The 27,082-nt window shown below is 48.9% G+C and overlaps 1 protein-coding gene across 1 annotated transcript in view; it reads right to left on the bottom strand.

Annotated features, from left to right (window-relative positions):
• Positions 1-4,623: 4,623 nt before the first annotated feature.
• Positions 4,624-27,082, bottom strand: part of LOC146860216 (uncharacterized) — a 63,421-nt gene continuing 40,962 nt past the window's right edge. Inside the window, exons 2-4 of the mRNA XM_085646327.1 lie at positions 5,897-6,129; positions 5,037-5,424; positions 4,624-4,775 (exon numbers count right to left, since the gene is read on the bottom strand). Coding sequence (XP_085502453.1) covers positions 5,039-5,424; positions 5,897-6,089 — 579 coding nt within the window. The 5' untranslated portion in view covers positions 6,090-6,129 and the 3' untranslated portion in view covers positions 4,624-4,775; positions 5,037-5,038. The remainder of the gene's footprint in view (positions 4,776-5,036; positions 5,425-5,896; positions 6,130-27,082) is intronic.

The raw sequence follows: 27,082 nt of genomic DNA, 5'->3' as shown, positions 1-27,082 counted from the left end.
ACCAATTTAAAATTAGTTAAAATTGATTAACAATTAATAAAAACTAATTACCAATTAATAAACAATTAATTATCAATACATATAATTAAAAATACATATTTACCTAATTACAATTAAATTACTTCACACCCTATTCCCCTATAAACCCACAACCCGCTACAGAACTAAAACGCAAAATGAAATTAAAAATAATTATTAATTCATAAAAACTAATATTTAATTTAATATAATTAAATTCTTCACACCCTATTCCCCTATAAACCAACAACTCGCTACGGAATTAAATTACGCAAAAATTAAATAACATAACATACATTACTTTAAAAATATTAAACATACATTACAAAAATAATATATATTTTTAACACATATACTAACATACATAACACTAAAAAAAATCAAAAAAAAAAAAATCGATATTATGGAAAACGATATTTTAAATTCAATATTATAGCAATCGATATTTCTTACCATAATTTCGATATTATGACCTACTATATTTTGGTAATTCAATATTCTGTCCACTCGGGGGCCAATTCCGATTCCGGCCGCAAAATGAACCGACCGACACGGACCCGGACCGAATAACGACCGGCACGGACCAGCGCCATACGACCCGTGCAGTACGATGTAGTGCGTGTAAATTACAACCAACACGTACGGAATACAAGCCATACGACCGAGCCGTAGGGAAAATAGTGATCCGGCCGGAAAACCGACGCGATTTTCACTGACCGACACGAACCCGGAATGAACCCGACCGACCTGTACCCGCGATGTACGATTAGCGCAGTACAAAGTAATGCGTGTAAAACCAGACCGACTCGCACGGAGACCAAGCCGCACGACCGACATGCACAGACAACCCGGCACACAAGCAATAGAGACCGCCGCGACCGATGCGTACCAAACACAGAAGACAGACAGCGTGAACGAGGCAGAGAAGCCCGCACGAGACAACAGCAGCGTCCGTTTCCGTCACATGAACATCTCCTCCATGCCTAAAAAACACAAAGGAAAAGACAAAAAAAGGACCAAACAAGCAATGACAAAGCCAATAAATACCAAAGAAAAAAACATGGGACAAAGACACACCCACCACTCCAACTATATAAAGGACTACAATCACTACCAACATCCCTTGCAAACAGGAGACACAGCCGGCAGCAAACACCAGTACACAGCAACCACAGACACACTCACAACTCACCCATCACACAACTAACACACCATCAACACCTCATACAAAAGCACACACACATACACAGCAAAACCAACACCAACCCACCATCACTTTCACCCTCACACACACATCACTCACCACCACCACCCATCACCATGCCTCCAAAGAAGAATCCAAAGTTCACAGATAGTGAGTTAGAAGTGCTGGTAGACGAGATCATCAGAGTAGAGCCACATTTGTTTGGTACATTGTTTCAAAGGACCCCCATCTCACAGAAAACCAAGATGTGGGCGAGGATTGTGGACAAGGTGAATGCACAAGCACCAGCAAGGTGCACAAAGGACGATATCCAGAACAGGTGGTATGACGTGCGCAGGAGAGGAGGGTCAAGAAACTCATCGAAAAAGATCACTCCCTGAGTTAGTGCACCAGCGGTGGCCCTCCTGCCAAACCAGTCTACTTCAGGACCTGGGAGGAGAAGGTGCGGGACATCCTCCTACCAGAGAGCGTCCATGGCTTTACACACATCCCAGAGCCTGGTGAGTACACAAACAACATACCCAAGATTGTGTGGAAAGGGGACAGTGAAACCATGCACCGCAAGCAAAGCTACACTAACCAATAGATAATCATCCCAAGATGTGTATGCCAGTCACACAAACACAATACCTGCCATCTCAGAGTGACTGGGAACTGTGTCATGACATGCACCAACCTACAAACAAATAGAGCAAGCTAGTGGTACTAAGCCAAATGCACCCTGCCAGACAGTTTGCCACCACAAACACACCACCTCACAGTGCAGCTGACTGTCATGAAGGAATAGTGGGGATGCAGGCGAAGTGAGTGTAGCCAAAAGCATGATGATGCCTGTAGTCACAGATAATGCACACCCTCCTGAATTGGCCGATCAAGACCACTCAGAAACATGCCCACATCACAGGGAGTGGAAAATGACTGACAAGAAGGCTGACTCTGGGTCCTGCTGTGGGGAGCACAAGGCCCTGCTAGGGGTTGTGTGCAAATCAGAAGCAGGACACCACTGACTGACATCCTGAAAGACAACTTGCACGCCCCACAATGGAAGCACGTGTCATGATGGGAAGGAGGGCTGACAGCCCTGACCATACTAATCAGCATGGGGTGACACCTCCCCTCAACACAAACTCCATACAACTCACCGGGTACAATGCATTGACACACACCTCATTGAAATATCAGCAAAATATACCCCGTACTGGGTGCTGCTGTGTGAAGCACAGGGGCTCACTTGGGACTTGTAGCCAAACAAACACCAGGATTTCACAGTCAGCCATCTTGCCATTGCTGTCACACCCCCTCACAGGGAAGCAGAGTCAAAAGGGAGGAAGTGTGGGCATGCTGGGAAGGGGGGTGTAGCCAAGAGTATGATGGCACTCGCAGTCAAAGACAACCTACACCCACCCACATGGCCCAGCAAGATCAAACTGAACCATACTCGCCTCACATGGAGTGGGAAGGGACTGACAAGATGTCTGACCCTGGGCTCTGTTGTGGAGAGCACAAGGCCATGCTGGGAAATGGCCAACAACAAATATCAGGACTACACAGTCAGCCATCTTGCCATTGCTGTCACACTCCCTCACAGGGAAGCAGAGTCAAGAGGGAGGAAGTATGGGCATGCTGGGAAGGGGGGTGTAGCCAAGAGTGTGATGGGACTCGCAGTCGCAGACAACCTACACCCACCCACATGGCCCAGTAAGATCAAACTGAACCATACTCGCCTCACAGGGAGTGGGAAGGGAATGACAAGATGTCTGACCCTGGGCTCTGTTGTGGGAAGCACAAGGCCATGCTGGGAAATGGCTAACAACAATATCAAACTCTGTCTGTGACAAGCTGGGAAAAAGCAGTGTACAGGCAGGCATCTGTTTGAAAAGTAGAAAATGTCATGTTTGTGAACCAACGATGCATTTAGAAACATAAATCACATTGTGTGTCTCTTCCAAGCACAGGTGGTGCTGGGCACCCAGCACCAAATGACGAGGATACCCAGGCCCAGACTCTGGTGGACACTGAGCTCTCTGGTCTGACTCTCTCACTGTCCTCTTCTGATGACGACCAACTCGCCCCTCCGGTGTGAGCCATCATGCAGCACCAGCAGCATCAACATCTGCCCCCCCTGTACCCACGCATCCAGCATCTGGACACTGACAGGGCACCCCCGCCAACATAGACATGCCAAGGACAATCAACACCCACAGCACAGGGACACAGGACCCCCCGGAAGCTACAGCCAACAACACCAGCAACACTACCCAAGGGGTCCCAGTGTCACCTATGCGTACCGCCGCTGGCCCAGACTGTGTGGAGAGGGGTGCTGGGAGGGGTTGGAGGCACAGGGCGCGCCTTGCAGAGGGGTCTGGACTGCATGATAACCCCCAACTGGCACACATCTTAGATGCGTACCAGGATAGCACTGGAGGATTTGGCCAGGTAGTGGGGATCCTCAAGGACATGCAACACGAGCAGGTCGCCCACCATGCCCACATAGAGGCCAAGTGGGATGACATCACTGCAGTGCATCGGGACATACTACAATGCCTCCGCCAGATCAACACCAACCTGTCCACACCCCCCTGTGTGCCCACAACATCTGTCGCAACACCATCTGCCAGTGCCACAGGGAGGGAGGAGGACTCTGGCGGAGAGTCCCCTGCACCTCAGAGGCCTGCACATGAGGATCCTCCCCCCCCCCGGGAGAAGAGTGGTCGTCCGAAGAAGGACATGTGAGAGGCAGATGTCCCAGCACATCCCCCAGGGCCTCCAAACCTGTTCTGGACAATGTCCTTTGTGCGCAACCCGTTCACCTTGTCCAATCGCACACAACTCGCCCACATGACATGGAGGGTTCATGTTGGGCCAATGTATTAGATGACTGGACTTTACTCTGGACATTTCACCTACCAGCACTTCCAACTCCAATGTGAACTTTGGATTCCCAAACCACTGTACAGCACCCACCATCCTGTGCACTTCCCTCACACATGTTTGTAAATAAACTCACCAGTACACCATACTTGCCTCTGTTGTGATTCCAACTTGTGATGTTCAGGGGGATGTCGATCTGTCACACAACACATTGCATGCCAAATACTGCAACAATGTGACCAACGTAAGGTGAGTCATGGGGATGTGACACATGTGAGGGACACACACCACTATGGCAACACAAAAGATACTCACCATGGCCATGTCACTCATCACACACAATGATGTTGACCTGAAAAACATTGCATGCACAGACACAACACCAAGCCCAGTCGGTGGTAACAAGTCCACAGGTGAGGTAAGCAGATGTCACTCAGATGTGGGAAGACAGACAACGCACAAAACAAAGCATAGCACAGGTTCATTACACATCAGCAACATGTTTATTCCACACTAGTTGCACGGTAATTCTACGTAACAGTGGACACAAGCTCCCAATGTGTTGGAGAATGGAAGTCCAGGGATGTGTGGTACATCAGTTGATGGGAATTGTCAACTTCCACACTGGTGTTGGATTCTGGGTGTTTGGGGTCAGTGTGGACCACACAACAGGCAAAGTACCCTAGGAAGGACAGACAAGATACAGTCAAAAGCACAGAAGAACAGGAGAGAAATGCAATACACATGCACAAAACATGTTGCAAAACACCTACACAAACACTAGTTAGCAGTACTACCCTATTGGAGTACACACCACCTGAATGGACACATCCTAGCACGCATCCAGTCAAGTGGCACACAGACACACTCAGACAGCAACAGAGCTGGCTCAACACATTCCAGGCTACATCCATACATTCAGATAACAACCCTGTAAACTCACATTCAGGTGAAGAAGTTGTTCATGAGCTGGGAGTGGACGTCACCATCATCTTCATCATCACTGGCATCTTGGACCAGGCCGGGATCCTCCACAGGTGCCGGAGGTTGGTCATCGTCATTGTCATCCTGGATGAGAGGCACCTCCTTCCGCACCATCATGTTGTGTAGCATGCAGCAGACAAGGATTATTTTGCACACCTTTGCAGGCTCATATGGGAGGGCCCCTCCGGTCTTGTCCAGGCAGCGAAAGCGGCTTTTCAGGAGGCCGAATGTCGGCTCAATCACCCTCCTGCTCCGACCATGTGCCTCATTGTTGCGCAGCTCGGCTAGTGTCACAGGGTTCCTGAGGGGTGTCAGCAACCACGGCATATTGGGGTATTTGGAGTCACCTACACACAGAAAAATGAACAAGTAGCTGAGTGTGGTAGGAGTGCGGAATACAACAGTGACAAACAGACACAATGAGAAACAGTCAGTTCACACCGACAAGCCAGGCATGCTGTGCTGGCATCTGTGACATCAGCGTTACAATGCAACTACTCCTCATAATGTAGGCATCATGCGCCGAACCAGGGAACCATGCACACACATGTGTGATCGACATGTCAGCAAGACAGACCACCAGAGCATTGATCAAATGGTTGTGCTTCCTGTTCCGGTGTGCCTGCTCATGTGCCTGTGGTGGTATCAGGTCAACATGTGTCCCATCAATAGATCCGATGAAGTTCGGTATCCTCCCCAGTGTATAAAAGGCATCCTTTATTTCAGCTGGGCTCGGGAACTTGATATACAGGTCGAGGAATTGCAACATCCCCTCCAAGACATCGCGTACCACCCAACTAAACATCGTTTGCGACTTACCACCAGCAGTAGCCACAGTGTACTGGAAATTACCGGTGGAAAAGAAGTGCAGGGCTGCCATCACCTTCACCTCTGGGGTCAGTGCTGTGGGGTATGTCCAGCCAGGTAGCAGATGTGGCGCCAACTGCTCCGCCAACTCCGCAATCAGTGGCCTGGTGAAGCGGTACCGTCTGATGCAGTCGCGTTCCTGCATGGTTGCAAGGTCTGGGAACGGACGATGGACAGCTGGTACCCTGCAGTACAGAGATGCACAAAGGAAGATTGTCAGTTCATCCACCCATGTGGCCATGACCACGATCACTATCACATGCTAGTTCATTACATTACACAATGTACTGAGGTGTGTGCTGTTGGGCATGGACACATATGTCACCTACAAGACCACCACCTCACATCTCAATTCCACATGTCCGCATGAGTCCCATGTGGTGCAATGGCCAATCATCTGGCTGTGTCACCCAACATATGTGCTGCTGCAACGTTCAAACCACACACCACAGTGACAATTGAGGCCTCATGTCTCCCAGGCATCACAGATCTTTGACATGCAGAAACCCAGGTTCCCTTTATTGCCACATCAACACAGCAATGGACATGGCGTAGCACGTACACACCACAAGGCAAGCGTAAGTCCCACAGATAGGGGCCACTGTTGTTCCTGCTGGCCCTACATGTACGTCTTAGACACACACCCCATCAAGGTTGATGCATATACCACATGGATGTGGAGACTGTCACCCATTGGGAACATTTGATCAGACACATCTGAGACACAACATGCACACAGACTGTGGGTGCACATCATTATTTTGGCTACAGGTCTCACTGTGACGTACATGCCATCACCCCAGGACTCAGGGTGTATGTGACATGTCCTAAACATATCCAACCTGACACTGTGGCCTTGACTCATGCCCATTACTGTACAATTGCACATCACAGTGGCAATGTGCACAAAACACAAATGATTCTGCCCCCATGTACACGTGCACAGCCTGGGAGTGGCTGCACAAAGTGCCAACCAAAAAAACAGCTGTGGCCCCCCAAACACCCAGGGAATGCAGCCTTACATGCCATGGGCCTCTGTGTGGCCAATGCTGCAGTGTGGCAGATGTGCACAGGTTTCCATGGCCAGTATATGTGTGTTGCATCGGTATAATAGTCACACTAATGAGGTCCGATGCGTGTGACAATGCGTACGCATTGCACGGGTCATGTCCGAGCTGTGCGTACGCTTTGTTACTAAATGCCATGAGGTCCGACGCGTGTGACAATGCGTACGCATTGCACGGGTCATGTCCGAGCCGTGCGTATGCTTTGTCATTGAATGCAATGAGGTTCGACGTGGGTGACAATGTGTACGCATTGCACGGGTCATGTCCGAGCCGTGCGTATGCTTTGTCATTGAATGCAATGAGGTCCGACGCGTGTGACAATGCGTACGCATTGCGCGGGTCATGTCCGAGCCGTGCGTACGCTTTGTCATTGAATGCAATGAGGTCCGACGCGGGAGACAATGCGTGCGCATTGCACGGGTCATGTCTGAGCCGTGCGTACGCTTTGTCATTGAATGCAATGAGGTCCGACGCGGGTGACAATGCATACGCATTGCACAGGTCATGTCCGAGCCGTGCGTATGCTTTGTCATTGAATGCAATGAGGTCCGACGCGTGTGACAATGCGTACGCATTGCACGGGTCATTCCAAGCCGTGCGTACGCTTTGTCACTAAATGCAATGAGTTCCGACGCTGGTGACAATGCGTACGCATTGCACGGGTCATGTCCGAGCCGCGCCTACGCTTTGTCACTAAATGCAATGAGGTCCGACGCGGGTGACAATGCGTACGCATTGCACGGGTTATGTCCGAGCCGTGCGTACTCTTTGTCACTGAATGCAATGAGGTCCGATGCGGGTGACAATGCGTACGCATTGCACGGGTCATGTCCGAGCCATGCGTACGCTTTGTCATTGAATGCAATGAGGTCCGACGCGGGTGACAATGCGTACGCATTGCACGGGTCATGTCCGAGCCATGCGTACGCTTTGTCACTAAATGCAATGAGGTCCGACACGGGTGACAATGCGTACGCATTGCACGGGTCATGTCCGAGCCGTGCGTACGCTTTGTCACTAAATGCAATGAGGTCCGACGCGGGTGACAATGCGTACGCATTGCACGGGTTATGTCCGAGCCGTGCGTACTCTTTGTCACTGAATGCAATGAGGTCCGACGCGTGTGACAATGTGTACGCATTGCACGGGTCATGTCCGAGCCGTGCGTACGCTTTGTCACTGAATGCAATGAGGTCTGACACGGGTGACAATGCGTACGCATTGCGCGAGTCATGTCCGAGCCGTGCGTACGCTTTGTCATTGAATGCAATGAGGTCCGACGCGGGTGACAATGCGTATGCATTGCACGGGTCATGTCCGAGCCGTGCGTACGCTTTGTCATTGAATGCAATGAGGTCCGACGCGGGTGACTATCATGCATACGTGTCGGACAGGCATGGTCCGAGAACGGCGTACGCCTTGGCCATTGAATCGTATGCAGACGGGTGCATGTGTATATTCAAAATACGCGTTGTACAGTCAGTTGAACGAGCTGGGCGCACCCATTGGCTCTGGACTGCCATGGAGACGGATGCGGATTCAAAACTTGTACGAGTTGTGCACAGGAAATTCAGTTGGATGCCTACAACAATGTTGCAATTTCAAGTGTTCCATGAAGGTGAAGATTTGAACGATGCGGAAGGCGTGTACGAGTCGTACTTTTAAATGGATTTTCCAGATTCATAGAATGCAAACGTGATGGACCTATCACTTGGGACACATGGCACAGATTCTGCCTCTGCAGCACAGATATAAGGCTGGCTGGCCCCCAGGGAGCTCACTTGTCTGCACTACATGCTACTGGACCATATACCTGCTACCACTGCTGCTGTCTCTGCATCCTCTGGCTCCTGCTATGGCATGTACTCTGGAAAGGAACCCATCCTTCACTGTGGAGGAGAACCAGGCCCTGCTGGACGGGCTCCTTCCAGAGTGCAGAAAGCTCTATGGGAAACCAGGCGAGCAGGTGAGTGTGCAGTCCACTGCCTTCCTAATTATGCCTTTTGTCTGACTAGCAGTACTAGCAGTGTGTCCATCAGTGGCAAGCAGTCTCATTGACTACTTTCATCCCCCAAAGTGTGTAGGTACATGCAATGAAGAGTTTTCCAGCTGCTAAAGTGCATTATTGCAAGCTTAAACTATCCAGGCATTGTTAACATGTCAGACATGCATGTTCTTTTGCAAACCCCATGGTTGCGCTACCTGTGTATTTTATTTCCCTTTGTGATGATGATATGTCTATCCAAATGTGTGCTGCAGCAATCTGGGGCATGTGTGTTCATGTACTTTTCACTTTGTCCTCCTCACAGGTTGATGCCCACCAGAAGCAGGAGATCTGGCTGACCATCGCCCGGACTGTTTGTTCTGTGGGGATCTACAAGCGCTGGATACGCAACTGCAAGAAGAGGTGGCAGGACCTTCGGGGCTGGACCCGGAGGATAGCTAGAGTCCAGCTGAAGCTGTCACCTCCACACAGGAGGGGTGGACACTGGACCCTGACTCCCCACGTGCTCCGTATCCAGGCGGTGGTCTTCCTGGAACTGGATAGGCAGCTGAAGACCAGACAGCAGCAGGAAGGGGGTGAGTCCATGTCTGATCTGTGTACTATGACATGCAAATAGCAGTCTTTTTTCCTGGTCACACTTCCACATTATGTAGCTCTTGTAGTCCCAAACTCAGGTCCCTCATTTGTGTGATGCACCCTCCTCATCTGTTCCACAGGTGTGGCCCCTACAACCTGTTTCTTGTGTCACTAGGGCACTGTGTCCCTGCAGTCAGCTATGCTTCAGGTACCGGTCAGCATCAGTTCCCATGAATCTGTTGTGTGTTTCATGGGTGGGTCAATTGTTTACACAATGCCTGAGATCTGACGTGATCTGTGTGTGGTCTTGAGATGTGTATCAATTGCTGGTCTGACTCGCAACATGTGGCTGGGGTATTCCAAACAAACCTATGCAGCAGGGGACGTCAATTTTCTGGGCCTCGCGAGTATGTATAGCAAGTATGTCACACTTTCTTAGCCACCTGACTACTGTCCAGGGCCAAACACTTTTTCACTTAGTCCTGGCCAGTCATGCCCCCTCAAGGGCATTTAGAAACACTCTGTAATCCCACTCCTGTGTATGAAATTGAAGGTTGTGCTCAGTGACATGTGCCCTCAGGTGTCTGCCTCTGTATCATTAGGGTGTGGCTTGTTGCTACGTACAACTGGGGTGTCCATGATTCAGAGGGTCAGCATGACATCTGCGATGTGACTGTGAGGGACAAGACCTGTGTGACATATAGGTGTGTGATCATCTGACAACGCACAATAGTGTATGCAACTGTGTCCTTCATCCAGCTGGGTGACATGCATGGCAGACTGTGCCAGGGTCTTCTGGGTCCTGGATGTGTTGTTTGCATGGGATGGGCAAGTGCGCCGGTCATCTGCTGAGTTTGCTTTACCCCAGAGCAATATTGTGAGTCAGTGCATATTGTTGTTGTCTGGATGCCCTGCCCCTGTGACAGGACAGGAAACAGTGTTGACTGACTTTCAGGGCATCCCAGTGCCATGGCATTTAACTTGCTATGAGTGAGCCTGCATTGTGTTCAAGTGTGCACCATGCACCACATTGTGGCATTGACCATCAGGACAGGAGTACATCATAGTGTGTGTTGCTGGCATGCATCACAAGCATGTGGAATGAGTCTCTGCCCATCCCTTCATCCGGACACCTGTACTGAGTCAGTAGCAAGAGATGTGCTCTGTGTATAGTGACATTCTCCTACATGTTCACTTGCATGTACAACTAATGTGTGAGTGGTGCATGTTGGCACATTGGGGTGTTAGCATCCAACATGCAATGGACATATGTGTGAAAGTCAAGGAGGGATATGTGTGCCATGGTTGATGTTGAGAATGACAATTGTCTTATCCTAAACAGTGTTGGCACTTTCAGCTGTGTTCAGCTGATGATGCCAGGGCTTGCCCTGTGATGTGATGTACTCACTGTGGTGTGTGCAGTCGGTGCAGGTGACTGATGTTATTCTCTTACTTCCTATTCCTATCCAGATACATCCACGGCCACAGGAGAGGACAGCTCCACGGACCAGGAGGAGCCACAGAGCCTTACAGGGACAGAAGGAGAGGAGTCGAGTGGACCCAGTGGACCGGAGGGCGAGTGGAGCCACACAGACGAGTCGTCAGCACCATCCCCCCAGCTGAGGGCCACAGCAGGTCTGAGGATGACTCCCTTGTGAAGGCGGGTGTCAGCAGCCACCAAACCCCAGCTAGTGAGGCTGTCCCCGCCACTGCCACCGCCACCACCACCACCACCCACCTCCCATCGGCTCCCATCCCAGAGGTCCCTGTGGGCTCATGTGTTCATGAGCATGTCTCCTTTGTGCCAGGCACCACACCCCCTGCCCCTGTGTCCCCTGCTGCTGTGAGTGAGGAGTCTGTGGACTTACTTCGACAGATCCATGTAGGGCAGACGTCGATGCTGAAGGTCCTCCATGCACACACAGGTCTGTTGACACAACTGGCTGGTGTCATTCATGGAGTGCATTTCCTCGAGCATGCCTGCCCTACAGAGGACCAATCAGTCCATGGCCACCACCCTGACGGCAGCAGTGTCCCGCCTCCAACAGTCCCGCACCTCTCCTACCCCTGAGCCACCCACGATTCCTAGCACCCTACCTGTCCCAAGCACAGGAACCCCCAAACCAAGGTCTAGGCGTGCACACAAGCAAGCGCAGGGGACTGAATCCACACTCACAGTCATCCACAACCACTCCGCAGTCCTCCGAGACCGCTCCTTCCCAGCCCCCTTCCCTTGCCTCACCTGCAACCCCATCCCTCCAGAAGCTCTTCCTCTGTGACCTTGGCCTCTTCCCCACTGACCCTGCAGATCCTGATTACAAGGGGAAGAGGAAGTCCCCAGACACAGAAGGGAGTGCCCCTCACAACTGGACACCCTCCCCCAGGCGCAGTCAGACAGAGACGCCCCCATCTGACTTGTGCCCCACAGTTGTGACAGCACCCACCACTTCAGTCAGCTCCACTGCAGTTGCAAGTGTCTCGCCTGCATCCCCCACTTCTTCACTGCCTCCTGCTGCGCCCTGATCCGGTCCCTGCGATGCCTGGCCTGCCCCCATGTATGCCCCTCCGAGGGGATGACCCCGGTCCTTAGCAGTGCAGGCAAGCAAGGTGTGACAGTTGTCACTCTACTTCACTCCTTGGCATTTGGACATGGACTGGCCATTGGCCTTTTGTTTGCACAGACGTTTAGATTTTCATATACTGAATTTGTCACTCTAGTTCACTCCTTGGCATTTGGACATGGACTGGCCATTGGCCTTTTGTTAGAACAGACATTTCACTTTTAATGCGATGAATAAAGCTTTTTCTTTATCCCTGTGAACTTGATTTATCTGTACATTATGTTGATGTTGTTTTACATGCCCTTGCACCTGTAATGCTTGGTTTACAATGTTGAATACTGATGTGTTGATGTGAGGTACTCCCTGTGGTCCATGAGAGATGTATCCTATTCTGGTGGGTATCCATGTCATCCTTTGCAGCTACCTGGGTGTGTCAGGATCAACTATTTGTGTACATCTCTCGGTGAGCATTTCATTTGCATGGTCACATCTGTGGTTTGCACCCCTGCACATATGATGTGCTTCCCATTGTCCAATTTGTCACTTCCACATACTTTGTGCTCATCATCACTGAACCTACAGGTGTGGGCATCATTGTAATAGGAGCAACTGGGGCCTCTGTGCAACTTGCTAGACATATGTTTTGGTTATGTGCAGATGACTTAGGGGAGACTCACATACCCAGGCTCTTGTGACCAGAGCCTTCATTGTGTGGCAACTGATGGCTGACTGACCAAGTGTTCTGCAGACATGAGTGGGACTTGCGGGGCCCGATTCACAGAACTAACTTAAGACAAAATCCTAAACTTACTACCATTTTGGTATTCACAGAAGGCACTTACTCATTTCGGTATTCACAGAAGTTAGGAGTCCTAACTTTAGGACTCCTAAATGCCTTCTGTGAATACCGAAAGTCTTAAAATTAGGATTTTTCTCAGTTTAGTAGTAGTATAGTTTGGACTCCTAACTTTAGGACTCCTAAATACCTTCTGTGAATACCGAAAGTCTTAAAATTAGGATTTTTCTCAATTTAGTAACTACTGAATTGAGAAAAATCCTAATTTTAAGACTTTCGGTATTCACAGAAGGTATTTAGGAGTCCTAAAGTTAGGAGTCCAAACTATACTACTACTAAACTGAGAAAAATCCTAATTTTAAGACTTTCGGTATTCACAGAAGGCATTTAGGAGTCCTAAAGTTAGGACTCCTAACTTCTGTGAATACTGAAATGAGTAAGTGCTTTCTGTGAATACCAAAATGGTAGTAAGTTTAGGATTTTGTCTTAAGTTAGTTCTGTGAATCGGGCCCGCGGTGTATATGTTTGGCACAGCTGGGCTTCCACAGGAGTTGGGTCCCCCTCAAGTATGTGTTTGTCCAGTGACATGGCCTGGGCCCATGGTGTGTGTTGTATGAGCATGTTTGTGTGTCCACATCCCTGTTCATACACATACAGTGTTCCCTTGATATGTTCCTGTTGTTGATGCTTGCTGAGTGGTACTGGGTTCTTTCCACTACTTTTCCAATGGGCTACCAGATGTGTGGGTGCATGACACATTACTGTTAATTGGTGTATCATTAGGATTTGTCAGTTCTGAGTGGTGATGATGTTGTCACACAGATGGGACACAGTCAGGGTTCCTCAAGGAACCTGTTTATTTGCTAAATCATGTCGTTGTCCCTAGGTGGTAGTTTTCAGTGATTGAGACATTTGTATGTGTGTGTGACTGCTCCCACTTGTCGGGTTCATGGCTGCGATGCTGGCAGGTGTCAGCATGTGTGCCTTGTGTTTCTCCTTGGCATCTGCATTGTCCTGGGACTGTCGCAGGGATTCTGAAGGTTACATGAGCTTTGAGGTCATGGCCATGTACCGCATACTGTGCAGTATGTCTGTCATTCTCCAGGGCAGTGAACTGTCCTTGTGTGATGTGTGTGTGCACCTTAGTTCCTCCCAACATTCCTGTGTTTGTAATGGGTGCATGTGCAATGTCACATGTCCATGTGGGCTTCACAGATACACATTGTTGCAGTTCAGGATGTGTGGTGTTGAGGGTGGACTGATGTGAATTTTTGCATAGGTGGTCCCCTAGCTCCCGTTTGTCCATGGATGAGGGGCCATGCTGAGTGATTTGTGTTTGTGTATGTGTGATGTACGTTTGTGGCACAGGACACATGTCTGGGTTTCCCAGTTTGTACGACATCTGCCTTTGTCATCACAGTGGAGATGTCATGCATGCTTGTGTCACCCCAATGTCTGTTCCCTGGGGGTAGTGGTGTTGTGTGTCAGTCTCTTGCTGTGTTAGTTCAAGTTGGTGTTCATTCCAGCTTGTGTCACATGTGTATGTTGTGCTCCCTCTCATCTCCCAATGCCTGATTGCCCACTGAGGGTGTCCCAATGACGGTTTACTTTTGTATGGCACTGTGTCCACATCTGTGTCACTGTAGTTCAGCCCCCCTCATATGTTGTGTAGTTGCCTGTGGATACTGTGACACACACACACACATGTTGTGTCCGATGTGCAGTGTGAGTTTGCCTGTTTGTGTTTGTGCATCTGCACCAGTACATTGGTATTGCTGTTGTGGGCCTTTGTCTGGATGCTGTTTGTGATTTTGCTTGCTGTCCCTGTGAGTCATTTCACATCATTGTGCACATTCATCCTGGTTGTTGGGTGCCATTGCTGGCATGGAATGTGAGTTTGGGATCTGACACCTACAGTCTACACATGTTGTTTTGATTGGTGTGCCTATTTGAGATGTGTGCATGCTTGGTGATGGTCACTTCTGCTGTTGTGTCATCGTACGCTGTATGCATTGTCAGCCCCCATGGGTGGTGCTTGTCTGCACATGGCCGAGAGTGTGTTATGTTTTTACAGCACTGTTAGCCTCACCACATCTCTGTGTGGATGGGACACAGCCACTAGTTTGCCCCAGAAGTGTTTGATGTGTTGGGTGCAGGGATCATACATGCTGTTAGTTATTTGCAGCTTTGACCATGATGACACTTACCTTTTGGTCACTGTGATGAGGGGGGTTTCAATCAATCAAGAAATTTGTAGAGCGCGCTACTCACCCAGAGGGTCTCAAGGCGCTGGGGGGGAGGAGGGACCACTACTGCTTGAACAGCCATGTCTTGAGTTGCTTCCTGAAGGAGAGGTGGTCTTGGGTCAGACGGAGGTGGATGGGGAGGGAGTTCCAAGTCTTGGCTGCCAGGTAGGCGAAGGATCTTCCTTTCATGGTGGTTCTTCGAATGCGTGGAATGGCGGCGAGGGCGTGGCTGGTCGATCGTAGCTGGCGGGGGGGAGTGTAGAAGGTCAGGCGGTTGTTGAGGTACCTGGGGCCCAGGTCGTGGAGGGCATTGTGTGCGTGGGTGAGGAGTCGGAACGTGATACTCTTGCTAACGGGGAGCCAGTGCAGGTCTCTCAGGTGTCCGGAGATGTGGCTGTGTCGGGGGATGTCAAGGATGAGTCGTGCGGAGGCGTTCTGGATGCGTTGGAGTCTTTTCTGTAGTTTGGCTGTGGTTCCGGTGTAGAGGGTGTTTCCGTAGTCCAGTCGGCTGGTGACGAGTGCCTGGGTGACCGTCTTCCTGGTTTTGGTGGGGATCCATCGGAAGATCTTTCGGAGCATGCGTAGGATGTTGAAGCATGATGATGAGACGGCGTTGACTTGTCTGGTCATCGAGAGGGAGGAGTCTAGGATGAAGCCCAGGTTGCATGCGTGGTCCATTGGTTTGGGTGCGCTGCCCAGGGCAGGGGGCCACCAGGAGTCGTCCCAGGCAGAGGGTGATGATCCAAGGATAAGGACTTCCGTCTTGTCTCAGTTCAGTTTCAGGTGGCTGTTCATCATCCACTCGGCTACGTCTTTCATCCCTTCATGTAGGTTGGTTCTGGCAGTGGCTGGGTTGTCGGTAAGGGGAGGATCAGCTGGGTGTTGTCGGCGTAGGAGATGATGTTGAGGTTGTGTTGGCGTGCGATGGCTGCGAGGGGGCTCATGTAGACGTTGAAGAGGGTGGGGCTGAGTGATGATCCTTGTGGTACGCCGCAGATGACTTCGGTGGCCTCGGATCTGAACGGGGGGAGGCGGACTCTCTGGGTTCTTCCGGCGAGGAACGAGATGATCCACTCTAGTGCCTTCTCTTGGATTCCGATGTTGCTGAGGCGCTGCACTAGGGTGCGGTGGCAGACAGTATCGAATGCTGCGGAGAGGTCCAGGAGGATGAGGGCCGCTGTTTCTCCGTTGTCGAGCAGGGCTCGGATGTCGTCAGTGGCTGCGATGAGGGCGGTCTCGGTGCTGTGGTTGGCTCGGAAGCCGGACTGCGAGTGGTCGAGGGATCCGTTCGTCTCGAGGAAGGCGGCTAGCTGTCTGTTGACGGTCTTCTCGATGACTTTGGCAGGAAACGGGAGGAGCGAGATGGGGCGGTAGTTCTTGAGGTCGGTGGGGTCTGCTGATGGTTTCTTCAGGAGGGCGCTGAGTTCGGCATGCTTCCAGCTCTCCAGGAAGGTGGCGGTGTTGAAGGAGCAGTTGATGATGTCCCGGAGTTGGGGTGCGATGACGGAGTCGGCCTTGTTGAAGACGTGGTGGGGGCATGGGTCGGTTGGTGATCCGGAGTGGATGGTGTTCATCGTGTGGATGGTGTCTTCGGTGCTGACCGGGGTCCAGGCGCGGAGGGTGGTGTTGGGGGGCATCGGTTCGGTGGTTGGGTGCGTGGTCTGTGCTCCGAAGCTGTTGTGTATGTCAGCGATCTTGCGGTGAAAGAACGAGGCGAGTGAGTCGCAGAGGTCTTGTGAGGGAGTGATGTCGTTGTTTCTGGCGCTGGGGTTGGAGAGCTCTTTGACGATGCTGAAGAGTTCCTTGCTGTTGTGTGCGTTGTTGTCTAGTTGTTCTTTGAATGCTGTCCTCTTGGTGGTGTGGATCAGCTGGTGGTGTTTGCGGGAGGCGTGCTTGAGGGCGGTCATGTTGTCTGTAGTCGGGTTTTTTCGCCAGGCTTTCTCGAGGGTGCGGCAGTTCTTCTTGGAGTTCTTGAGGTAGTTGTTGATCCAGGAGGCTTTCTTGCTGTTGGGCCTGATGGGATGGTTTTTCAGAGGTGCGAGGTCGTCAGCGCAGTTGGTGATCCACTGTGTGAGGTTGTTGGCTGCTTGGTTGGGGTCCGTTGAGCTGGCGGGAGGGTTCTGGCTCAGTGATGAGGAGAGCTGGTCGGTGGTGATCTTGTTCCAGCTCCTTTGGGGAGCCTGTTGCGGGTGGTGGTGAGTCGTGGTTCTTCTGAAGCTGAAGTGGACGCAGCTGTGGTCTGTCCAGTGGAGTCCGGTGGAGTGGCTGAAGGAGATGTACTTGCTGGAGGAGAAGACTGGGTCAAGCGTGTGTCCGGCGTAGTGGCTTGAGTCCGAGGTTGGCGAGGTTGTTCAGCAGGGTGGTGGTGTTGTTGTCGTTGTTCTCCAGGTGGAAGTTGAGGTCCCCTAGGAGGATGTAGTCAGCGGAGGGGAGGGCGTGTGGGCTGATGAAGTCTGCGATGTCTTCGCTGAATTGTGTACGGGGTCCTGGGGGTCTGTAGATGAGGGTGCCTCTGAGTGTGGTCTTGGGTCGGTGTGTATCTGGAAGTGAAGATGGTCGGCGTCTGTGAGGGTGTCGTCGGAGTTGGTCGTGATGCAGATGGTGTTCTTGTGGACGATGGCGATGCCTCCTCCTGTCTGGTTGACTCGGTCCCTCCGGGTGATCTTGTATCCGTCCGGGATGGCGATGGCGATGTCGGGCGCTGAGGAGGCGTTCATCCAGGTTTCTGTGAGGAAGGCGACGTCTGGAGATGTGGTGTCGAGCAGGTTCCAGAGTTTCACGGCATGTCTGTGGATGGAGCGGGTGTTGAGCAGGATGCAGTTCAGGTGGTTGCTGCTGGTGCTTGGCTTGGCGGGTGCGGTACGGGTCCGGATGCAGGAGAACTTGCAGGATTGGCAGGTGAAGGGTCCGTGGGTGCGTCTTGGGGCGGCTCGGCAGCAACCGGGGATCCAGCTGGTGTTGAGTGCGAGGAGGGTGGCAGCGTCGTAGGTCCGGCGGGTGGGCTGGCAACTGCGGGGGCCAGGGGGTCTGGCGCTGGGCGCGGTCCAGGCGCGGACGGGCACAGACGGTATTGCCTTTGGCGCGCCAGCGGCGCGCCAGCGGCGCACCCGCTGCGCAGCCTCCATATGAGGGGAAGAGGGAGGGAGAAGCAGCTGGGAGGTGGGAGCGGGGCGGCCAATGGGGTGCAAGGGGGCGAAGCTACCGGGACGCGGCGGCGGGAAAACAGGCGGCGAGGGGGTGACGCGGCGAGACGAGGGAAACAAAAAGTAAAAGGGAGCACAATCAGGGCAACGAAAGTAAAGGGAGCAGAAATCAGGGCAACAATACCAAGGACACAGGCACTCTGGGCACAGAATGAAAAAGCGGACACAGGCACTCGGGGTTTAGTCCCCATCACCACAATGCTCGACATCTGCTGTATTTTCGGAGCCCCCACTTAACTTCTGTTCTACACAGTGACGGGGTGTTTTTTTTACATTGCCACAGTGCTATGGTGATTAGGGGTGGGCGGAATTTGCGAAATCCACTTTCGCAAATTATCGCGAAAATGTTTAAAATTATCGCAAACAAGCGGAAATATCGCGAAGATGCGGAATTTTTTTTCCCGCATGTTCGCGAGATTTTCTGCATGGTTGCGAGTCGCCAACTTACCCATGTGGTTGCTCGCGGGCGCGGCCATCTTGTTTTGAGTTGTCTCGCGGTGCATGATCGCGAGAAGAAAGACGTGATCGCGCGACGCATGACGTCACTGCGGGCGCGAACTGTCGCGAGACAGCACAAATGGCTAAAAACAATCCAACATCTCATGGAGAACGCGACCGGATCAAGAAAACTTGTCGGCGAACGCAGGGATTCAGGTAAGGCGATCGCGTGCGCGCGAGAATGTATTATTTTACAGCGCGACCAAGAAACAAATTATCGCCAAGCTGCGGAAAGCGGAAATTTTGACATTTTCGCGCTCTCCGCGGAACGCGAAAATGTCAAATTATCGCAATTTACGCGAACGGAACGAAATTTTTGCCGAGGCTTAATGGTGATGCTTGCCTTGTGTATGTCAAACTCATCTGTTGGTCACACATGTGCTGTTACTTACATTGTATGCTCGTAGCCATAATCACTGTTGTGGGCATTTGTCACAGACTACACACTGTTGTCATGATGTTAGGGGGGATGTATTTTGCGGACATACCTGATGTTGGAGTATGCTGGATGTGTTGCGCATCACCCATCCTATGGCTGGGGGTGGCTGTAGTGATGGGCAACAGGTCCCCTATGGGTGTGGATGGCAGTAGTAATGGGCAACAGGTCCCCTGTGAGTGGGGGTGGCAGTAGTGATGGGCAACAGGTCCCCTATGGGTGTGGGTGGCAGTAGTGATGGGCAATAGGTCCACTATGGGTGGGGGTGGCTGTAGTGATGGGCAACATGAGCCCTATGGCTGAGGGTGGCAGGGGTAATGGGCAACATCAGCCATATCGGTGTGGGTGGCAGTAGTGATGGGCAACAGGTCCCCTGTGAGTGGGGGTGGCAGTAGTGATGGGCAACAGGTCCACTATGGGTGGGGGTGTTAGTGGTGCTGGCCATGCAACCCCTATGGTGGGCTGTTAGTGGCCAGGATGTGGATCCCCTGTGTGTGTGCCATTTTGCGGGTACTTGTCATTTGTTTGTGTTGTAGGTGTCTGACTTACCGCCTGCGCCGTCGGCGTCGGTCCCTGAGCCGGTCATAGATGTAGAGTACTGGTATGACCTGCGCGATGGGATTCATGATGTGTTTGTGTCGTACACGCTGCTTGTTGCTCCGTCTCGTACCCGCTGCAAGCTGGTCCGTCTCGTAGCCGTGGATTGAGTTGTGGCGCGAATCGTAGCTGATATGCTTGTTTTCCGGATGCTGTGACGTGCCATCGTACTTGTCATGCCGGAAACTGCTATGGATATTGCTTTCGGGCGACTCGGTTTATCTTTAGGAGTTACGGCTCGGATGGAGAATGGGGCTTGATTCACAGCCTATGTGTCGGTCGTGTTTTTGACAGTTATGCGCATCGTACTTACTCTACAGGACGGACCGGCTCCGGGTACGTGTCGGTCGCATGGTAAGGCTACGGACAGCTGTCCGACCGGCTATCGGAATCGCCCCCTCTATATTTTAACTTCGATATTCTGGGCAGTCGATATTTGTGAATCGATATTTAGGGTGTTCACCCTTTTGAATCGATAACTGATGGTATTGTATTGGATTATTGGCTGATGTGGTAAAATCTATCTCAGTGATCCTGGTGAGTGCACAAGTGGCCAGTTTGAATATCAGTAAATTGAAAATCAAACAAATACACTGTTATAAAGTGAAAAGCAACAGAATTAAGAAGAAAATTAAACTGTTCCTGTTCATGAAAAAAAAAAGCTGAAAATCAGAGTATCAAAAACCCATAAGAGAAAGCAGTTCACAGAGAGCCAAGCTGCTGATACAAGTGTGCGTGAAGAAGATTCAGCAGCAGTCAGAAGTGAAGATACAGAAGTCAAAAAGTCACATCAAGGAGACAAGTGTCCTGTTTCTATGAAAAGCAAAAAGAAGATTGCACTGATAAACTCAGAAAACTGAATCAATTTGAGAAGAATGAGAGGCAACTGAAAATGATTCTGATAATAGTGATGGTGAATCACATGTAGCCAAAAGACCAATAAGGAGAGTAGCAACAGAAAATCTATGGATCACCTGGTTGGACCTATCTAGCATCAGTTTCTGAAGAAGAAGAGCCAGATATGTAAATCTGCATTTTAACCATCTGTTATCAATTCATCTTTGAGGATGAACCAGAAGTAGAAAGACGACCTTGAAATTTTACAAAATCATGATGAGTTTTTGAAACTGAAAGGTTTTCCAACAAAATCATTTTTTTTTGTTTTACACAGACCCAGGTGAAGATAATAACATTTCCTGCATCTATTTAAAAACATTTAAAAAACTTTTTTGAACTCTTTAAATTTTTGTTTTCCCTCAGTAGAAGATGGCATACAACAGATGCAATAACTTTTTTATTATGGTTTTACTAATTGAGGTAATAATAATTCTAATTGGTCTAAAGTTGTGTCTTGTTTCTCCAGTTAGATGCATCCCTCCTTCACTAGACACACCTACTACAATATACAACAAAGTACAAAATATGATACCAACACATAGGACTAGATTAAAGGATAGGTATAAATATAATATTTATGCTAATTTGATAAATAAATATGTCAGGGTTATATATAATAATTAAAATAATTAAAGTAATAATTTTTATGTTAATTAATAATGAGTGTAACAGTAGGGAAAGCGTTGGATAGCGTAGGGGTAAAAATTACTATTCCCACTCCAGAAAGTGCAACAGTAGGGAAAGCGTAGGGCTAAAATTTACTATTCCCACTCCAGTGAGTACAACAGTAGGGAAAGCATTGGATAGCGTAGGGGTAAAAATTACTATTCCCACTCCAGAGAGTGCAACAGTAGAGAAAACGTTGGATAGCGGGAGGGTAAAAATTACTATTCCCACTCCAGAGAGTGCAACAGTAGGGAAAGTATTGGATAGCGTAGGGGTAAAATGTACTATTCCCACTCCAGAGAGTGCAACAGTAGGGAAAGCGTTGGATAGCGGGAGGGTAAAAATTACTATTCCCACTCCAGAGAGTGCAACAGTAGGGAACGCGTTGGATAGCGTAGAGGTAAAAATTACTATTCCTACTCCAGTGAGTGCAGCAGTAGGGAAAGCATTGGATAGCGTAGGGGTAAAAATTACTATTCCCACTCCAGAGAGCTCAACAGTAGGGAAAACGTTGGATAGCGTAGGGGTAAAATTTACTATTCCCACTCCAGTGAGGCAACAGTAGGGAAAGCATTGGATAGAGTAGGGGTAAAAATTACTATTCCCACTCTTCAGGTTAAGGTGCAACATATCTTCAACTGCTTACAGTTTGTCTTGTAATGTTTTTGTCAGTATATTTAATAAGCAAGTGTGTTTCTGTATTTAGCTTTCAAACCTAATACTTCAAAGGAAGGACTTTCTGTTTCTGAACACTCACAGAATTTTGTAATGTATTCCAAATGCTTGAACAACCCAACTTAAATACTTACCAGACTAAAAAAATACCATATATGTGGTTTGAGGGAAAAAGCACCTGAGTTTCTTAAGGAAAATATTGAGAGCAGAGAGAGAGAGTTTTGAGATATTGAAGAGACAATGTTATTATTAGTAGGGGGACATTGTAGACGGTTTGGTGTGGTCAAACTAAAAATGCTTTACTATTAGCTTCTTTGTAATAGAGCACACGTGTACATCAATATAGAGCTCAGCAATTTAAACAAAACCATTAGTTCATGTTTTAAAATCTTTTTCAAATCTTACATTACCAATGCTTCAGATAGGCGTAACAGTCTCAGATGGATGCTGCATCAAGCTTTCATTTTCTTTTTATATTTCTGTCTGATACTATATGCAGCAAGATGACTATTGTTAATTTTTGTATTACATTGTTCAAAAAGGACTCACAAGAGGAAACCTTGTGATACAATATCTTAGGTCTTTCCCGTTCACACTGTATTATATTAATCCAGAATGATTTTATGTTGTATGTAGCTAGCTTGTTATAACGCTTCCGGATAGTATTAGGTCAAACGGGGTGAATCAATATTTATATAGTGGGTTACTACTAAGTTGATAGGCTTATGTGAGGTTTTAAAATGTAAAATATATGACAAGTTGGAGAAATAGTCATACCATGCTGACATTGCAGTTTTAATAATTTTTATCAACGAAAACTGTATATAAACCCTTGGACATGGGTGTGAGCCAGAACTCTTTTTGAGACATTTCCTGAGCCTCTTGGAAGCTGTCTGATTTCTTACTGATTTTGCTGCACACTTTTGGCAGTGCAGGACTGGGACCGTCCTGCTCCCGCACCGCCAAACCCATGTACAAACCGCACGCCAGATCAGGAGTTTTCTCCTCGTCTGGAGGGTGGTTCTTTGGCGTTCCCAGGGTGGTGACTATGAAATAGGTACCGCAATGGGAATGTCAAAGGCAGTACCAACATGGCATGGACTGCTGCACTCCATGCCATGCAGATACAGGGGTGTATGCACACAGGGGGACACATGTTAGGTCCCCCTGTGTGCTTCCACATGGCGTGAGGCACCAGGGGGTCAAGTAGGCCCCCTTTATTTCTTCTCCACCACGGTTTGCTATGAAAACCGTGGCAAAGAGGAAACTTGTGATATGCTTGGCATGACCACAGTGGTCCCACCAAGCATATTACTGCCTCAGGACCACCGCTCAACCACCAGAGAACAGCGGTTCTCTGGCGGTTGCATCAGTCCGAGAGTGGTCCAACCGACCTAGTCAGAATAGGGCTGTTGGGAGACCGCCATAGTGAGTCTGGCAGTCCATGGGCTGCCAGACTCATGATAAGGCCTTATGTTTCCTACACTGAGAGCCTTCATGGCAATTGACTTTCTGATTATAGTTGCATCTAAATTTTTTAGTTCTATATTGTGCGTACATGTTTTAATAAACTTTCATGGTTTCATGGATCTTGAACTCCCTTTTTTGAGTCAGTCTTCATTTATTATTTTAAAATGACATTTGACTCAGGTCTCATAATTTTGAAGTTAACACCATCTAATCCGCATTTTTGAACGCACCATTGTCATACAGGTTTTCCAGGGCCCTAGGCACCCGCAAAGATTAGTGGTTCCTAATCATGTCATTCATTAATCATCTATTCAGTAATTTCATGATGTAAAATTGTAGCTTAGCTATTTTAAAAGCAATTGGCCTTTCGCTAATCAGACCCATTAAGTGTTCATTTTTGAACTGACCTTTCTTCCTCAGAGGCCTAGCTGTATGAAATGTCAAATAAAGTTAAAGTACATTACATATTGTAGAAACACAAATCCATTATGCTGTCCTGAATAGAATTATGAAATAAACCGTGAACACTGCCCATAAGAATGTTACCAGAATGCAGATATGTGTTCTCACTGACAAAGAGGCTTCTCAGTTCAGGAGTGGGCAGATAAGTCAAAACAAAAAAGAACCTGCAAGGGCATACTAACAGAACAGGAAATGAAAGTTTGGTGGAAGAATGAGATTTGATGCAGTGCTGGGCTCTTAAGAAAACCTTTGCCCCACTGCCCCACTCTCATTGAAGGTACCCCTGGGTAAAAACATTATTTCAACGCTGTCACCATAAATCACAATTTCCTCAGTGGCGTGCAAGGTCCAATTTTCATAATAATTATTATTATAAAAGTTTTATAAAGCGCTCAGCTACCCCATTGGAGTTTCCCAGCGCTAAAGCATCAGGATAGGTCTATTCCAGTCACACTAAAATTAGAACAGCCATGTCTTGAGCTGTTTGCAAAAGGTCGTCAATGATGTACAATTTCTCTAAAAATCAGGGATCACATTCCATATTATTGGGCCCTCAAACGCAAAGGACCTGCCTCCCATACTTGTACATTTCATTGAAAGAACAACCCATCAGGAACTTTCACTAGAACGCAACATCCAGGAAGGTTGGTAGGCTTTCACAAATTCTTGCTGCAGCTTGGACAAACCCCTGCTCCAGCTCTGTGCACATAGCACAAGGTCTTAAACCGAATTCTTTTTTCTACTTCTAACCAATGTAGTTCCCATAGGATACCAGACGCAGACAGTGCTTAATTTGTAAAATATGAAGTGCAGGTGCTCAAATGTTTGTCGGAAGCCACACCCACGTTTACCGGCTCCACCCACTTCCTCCACTGGCTCCACCAACTTACTCTATTGACTCCACCCACATCCTCAACTGGTAAAAGTCAGATGTAATACCAGATCTGAATTTCAGCAAGGGAGCCTGCCTCATAGTAAGGTTTTGATGGGCGGTTCCAAACTTACACATTTGAAAAAGAAACTTCAATGTAATGAATTTAGGGATTAAGAATAGGAGGCCTAAATTATTATAGATATTTTGGACTCTGGTTTTGTTGCAGGACACACTAGAGAACTATTTTAGCTATGGAGCAAAATAGAGTACATTTTCAGCATAACCTTGTCCAAAAAATTACAAACATCGCTCAAAGGTGTTGAACAATCATGGACGCGCAACACCCTGTTTGGGAGCATAATGTAGCGGATGCTTTAATAAAGTGTGATGATTTAGCTCAAAACGTAAGAGTCAGACAATCTCAATGCACAAATGGGTGCAATGTCTGATATTTACATGTTTCTCTCATCTTCATTGCTAGATTTTGCTCCCCAGAAAGTGTCATTCATAGTCATTGAAATGTCACTCATAATTACACTGAAATGACAGAAATGATGAAAATGGCACTCATAGGAATCTGAAACCTTGGCAGCTATGCAGCGTGTGTCATTGTCACTGGGCGAATGGTGCACTGCGACAAGAGCAGAAGGACTTCATGACCTGGCAAATGAAACTCTCCACTGAGAGACCAGACCTCCGACTCGGTTCACTTCACACTTCATACCAAGTAAGTGACTACCCTCCATCACCTACTGACTCTTCTCCACATTACAGTGGTGCCTTTCCCCTGTCCTATAGTTTCCTAATACTAAAGACACTCATCTCCTCCTTGATCTGGTAAGCCATGCCTACCTACCCCACATCACATTGAGATCATCACGGTGGCAAGATCATCCTGCACCGTGGCGACGCTTGTTCCCGTCACTGTCTTGCTAGAGAAATCTGCTCCTTTCCAGTTATGGCAAGATGGTAGCTTTACTCTTTGCTAAGAAGGCCACATTGGTGCTCTGGGAGGCTACTGTGATGAGCACCAGAGGTCATGTAAATGGAACGCCGGCAACACCTATGATGCACCCCGCTCCAGGTGCACTCTACGGAAGTTCCTGAGGGTTTCGATGCCCTATGGCTAGCACTTTGACTGATGTGCTGGAACTCTTCCTAAGATCAGGGGTCACACACTGTTCTTGCGACCTTCTCCCCTGTCAGTCTATGCTCATTTTCCTCTAGATTCAGTTATATCTACTCTTCCTTGACGTTGGCTAACAAAAATGTTAATTGTTTACATATCCAAAGGTAATGCAATGATGGAAAGGTGAGCAGTAAGGGGTAAGTAGCACAAACATTAGCAAAGGCAGTAGATCTGGGTTTACTTTAAGAGGCATTACCACATTAAAGAGAGATACTTGGGAAGATTCCAGTGGTAGCTGCCAGAGAGGGTAACAGTTGTAATGTAGTCCTTTATGCAACTCAATGCAAGAACTGGAGCAGAGGCGGGGAGGATACAATGAGGCAGCCAATAACATTAGGTGAGAGATATTTACGCAGCAGGATTGATGCAAGATGTGGTTTATAAAGTCTCAAGCCATTGGCTCAAAGAGGCTAGTCGAAGAAAGACAGTGGTTGAAGGGGGTGGACTCAAAATTCACTCTATAGTGTTAGACATGTGTTAGTTTTACAGCTGCGATATAAGAGCACCTGAACAAAAAGGACAATGTAGGTTAGCCTGACAAGTCAGCATTGGCCAGAAACCAGGTGCCCCGAATCACCAACGTTGAAGTGCTCACAGGTTTACCATACTTTACACCGACTCTTAGAAGCAAGCACAGGGCCAGTCACAAAGAACCAGGCCCAGGGTAACCCTCAATCATTTTCGAACTGCAGTGATTTCCTGCATACTAGCCCGCAAGTGGAACAAGCAGGTGACTCATTTTTGTTCCGCACTTTGAGGCCGAGGCCGATATTTGAGCACAGCTCGCGTTATTAGGGGAGGGTGAGGGGAGGGCAGGGGAGAGCCGGGGCACTGCCTCAGCACTGTGGAGTTTGGTTTAACCAGTGGTCGAGGTGGGGAAAAAAAAGTAGGGGAACTCTGGGAGGAGAATCAGAGGGCGG

The sequence above is a fragment of the Triturus cristatus genome, chromosome 3_1 (assembly GCF_964204655.1).
Source record: "Triturus cristatus chromosome 3_1, aTriCri1.1, whole genome shotgun sequence".
NCBI classification, from domain to species: Eukaryota; Metazoa; Chordata; class Amphibia; order Caudata; family Salamandridae; genus Triturus; species Triturus cristatus.
The sequence above is the reverse complement of the archived record's forward strand: the minus strand, read 5'-3'. Positions and strand labels throughout refer to the sequence as shown.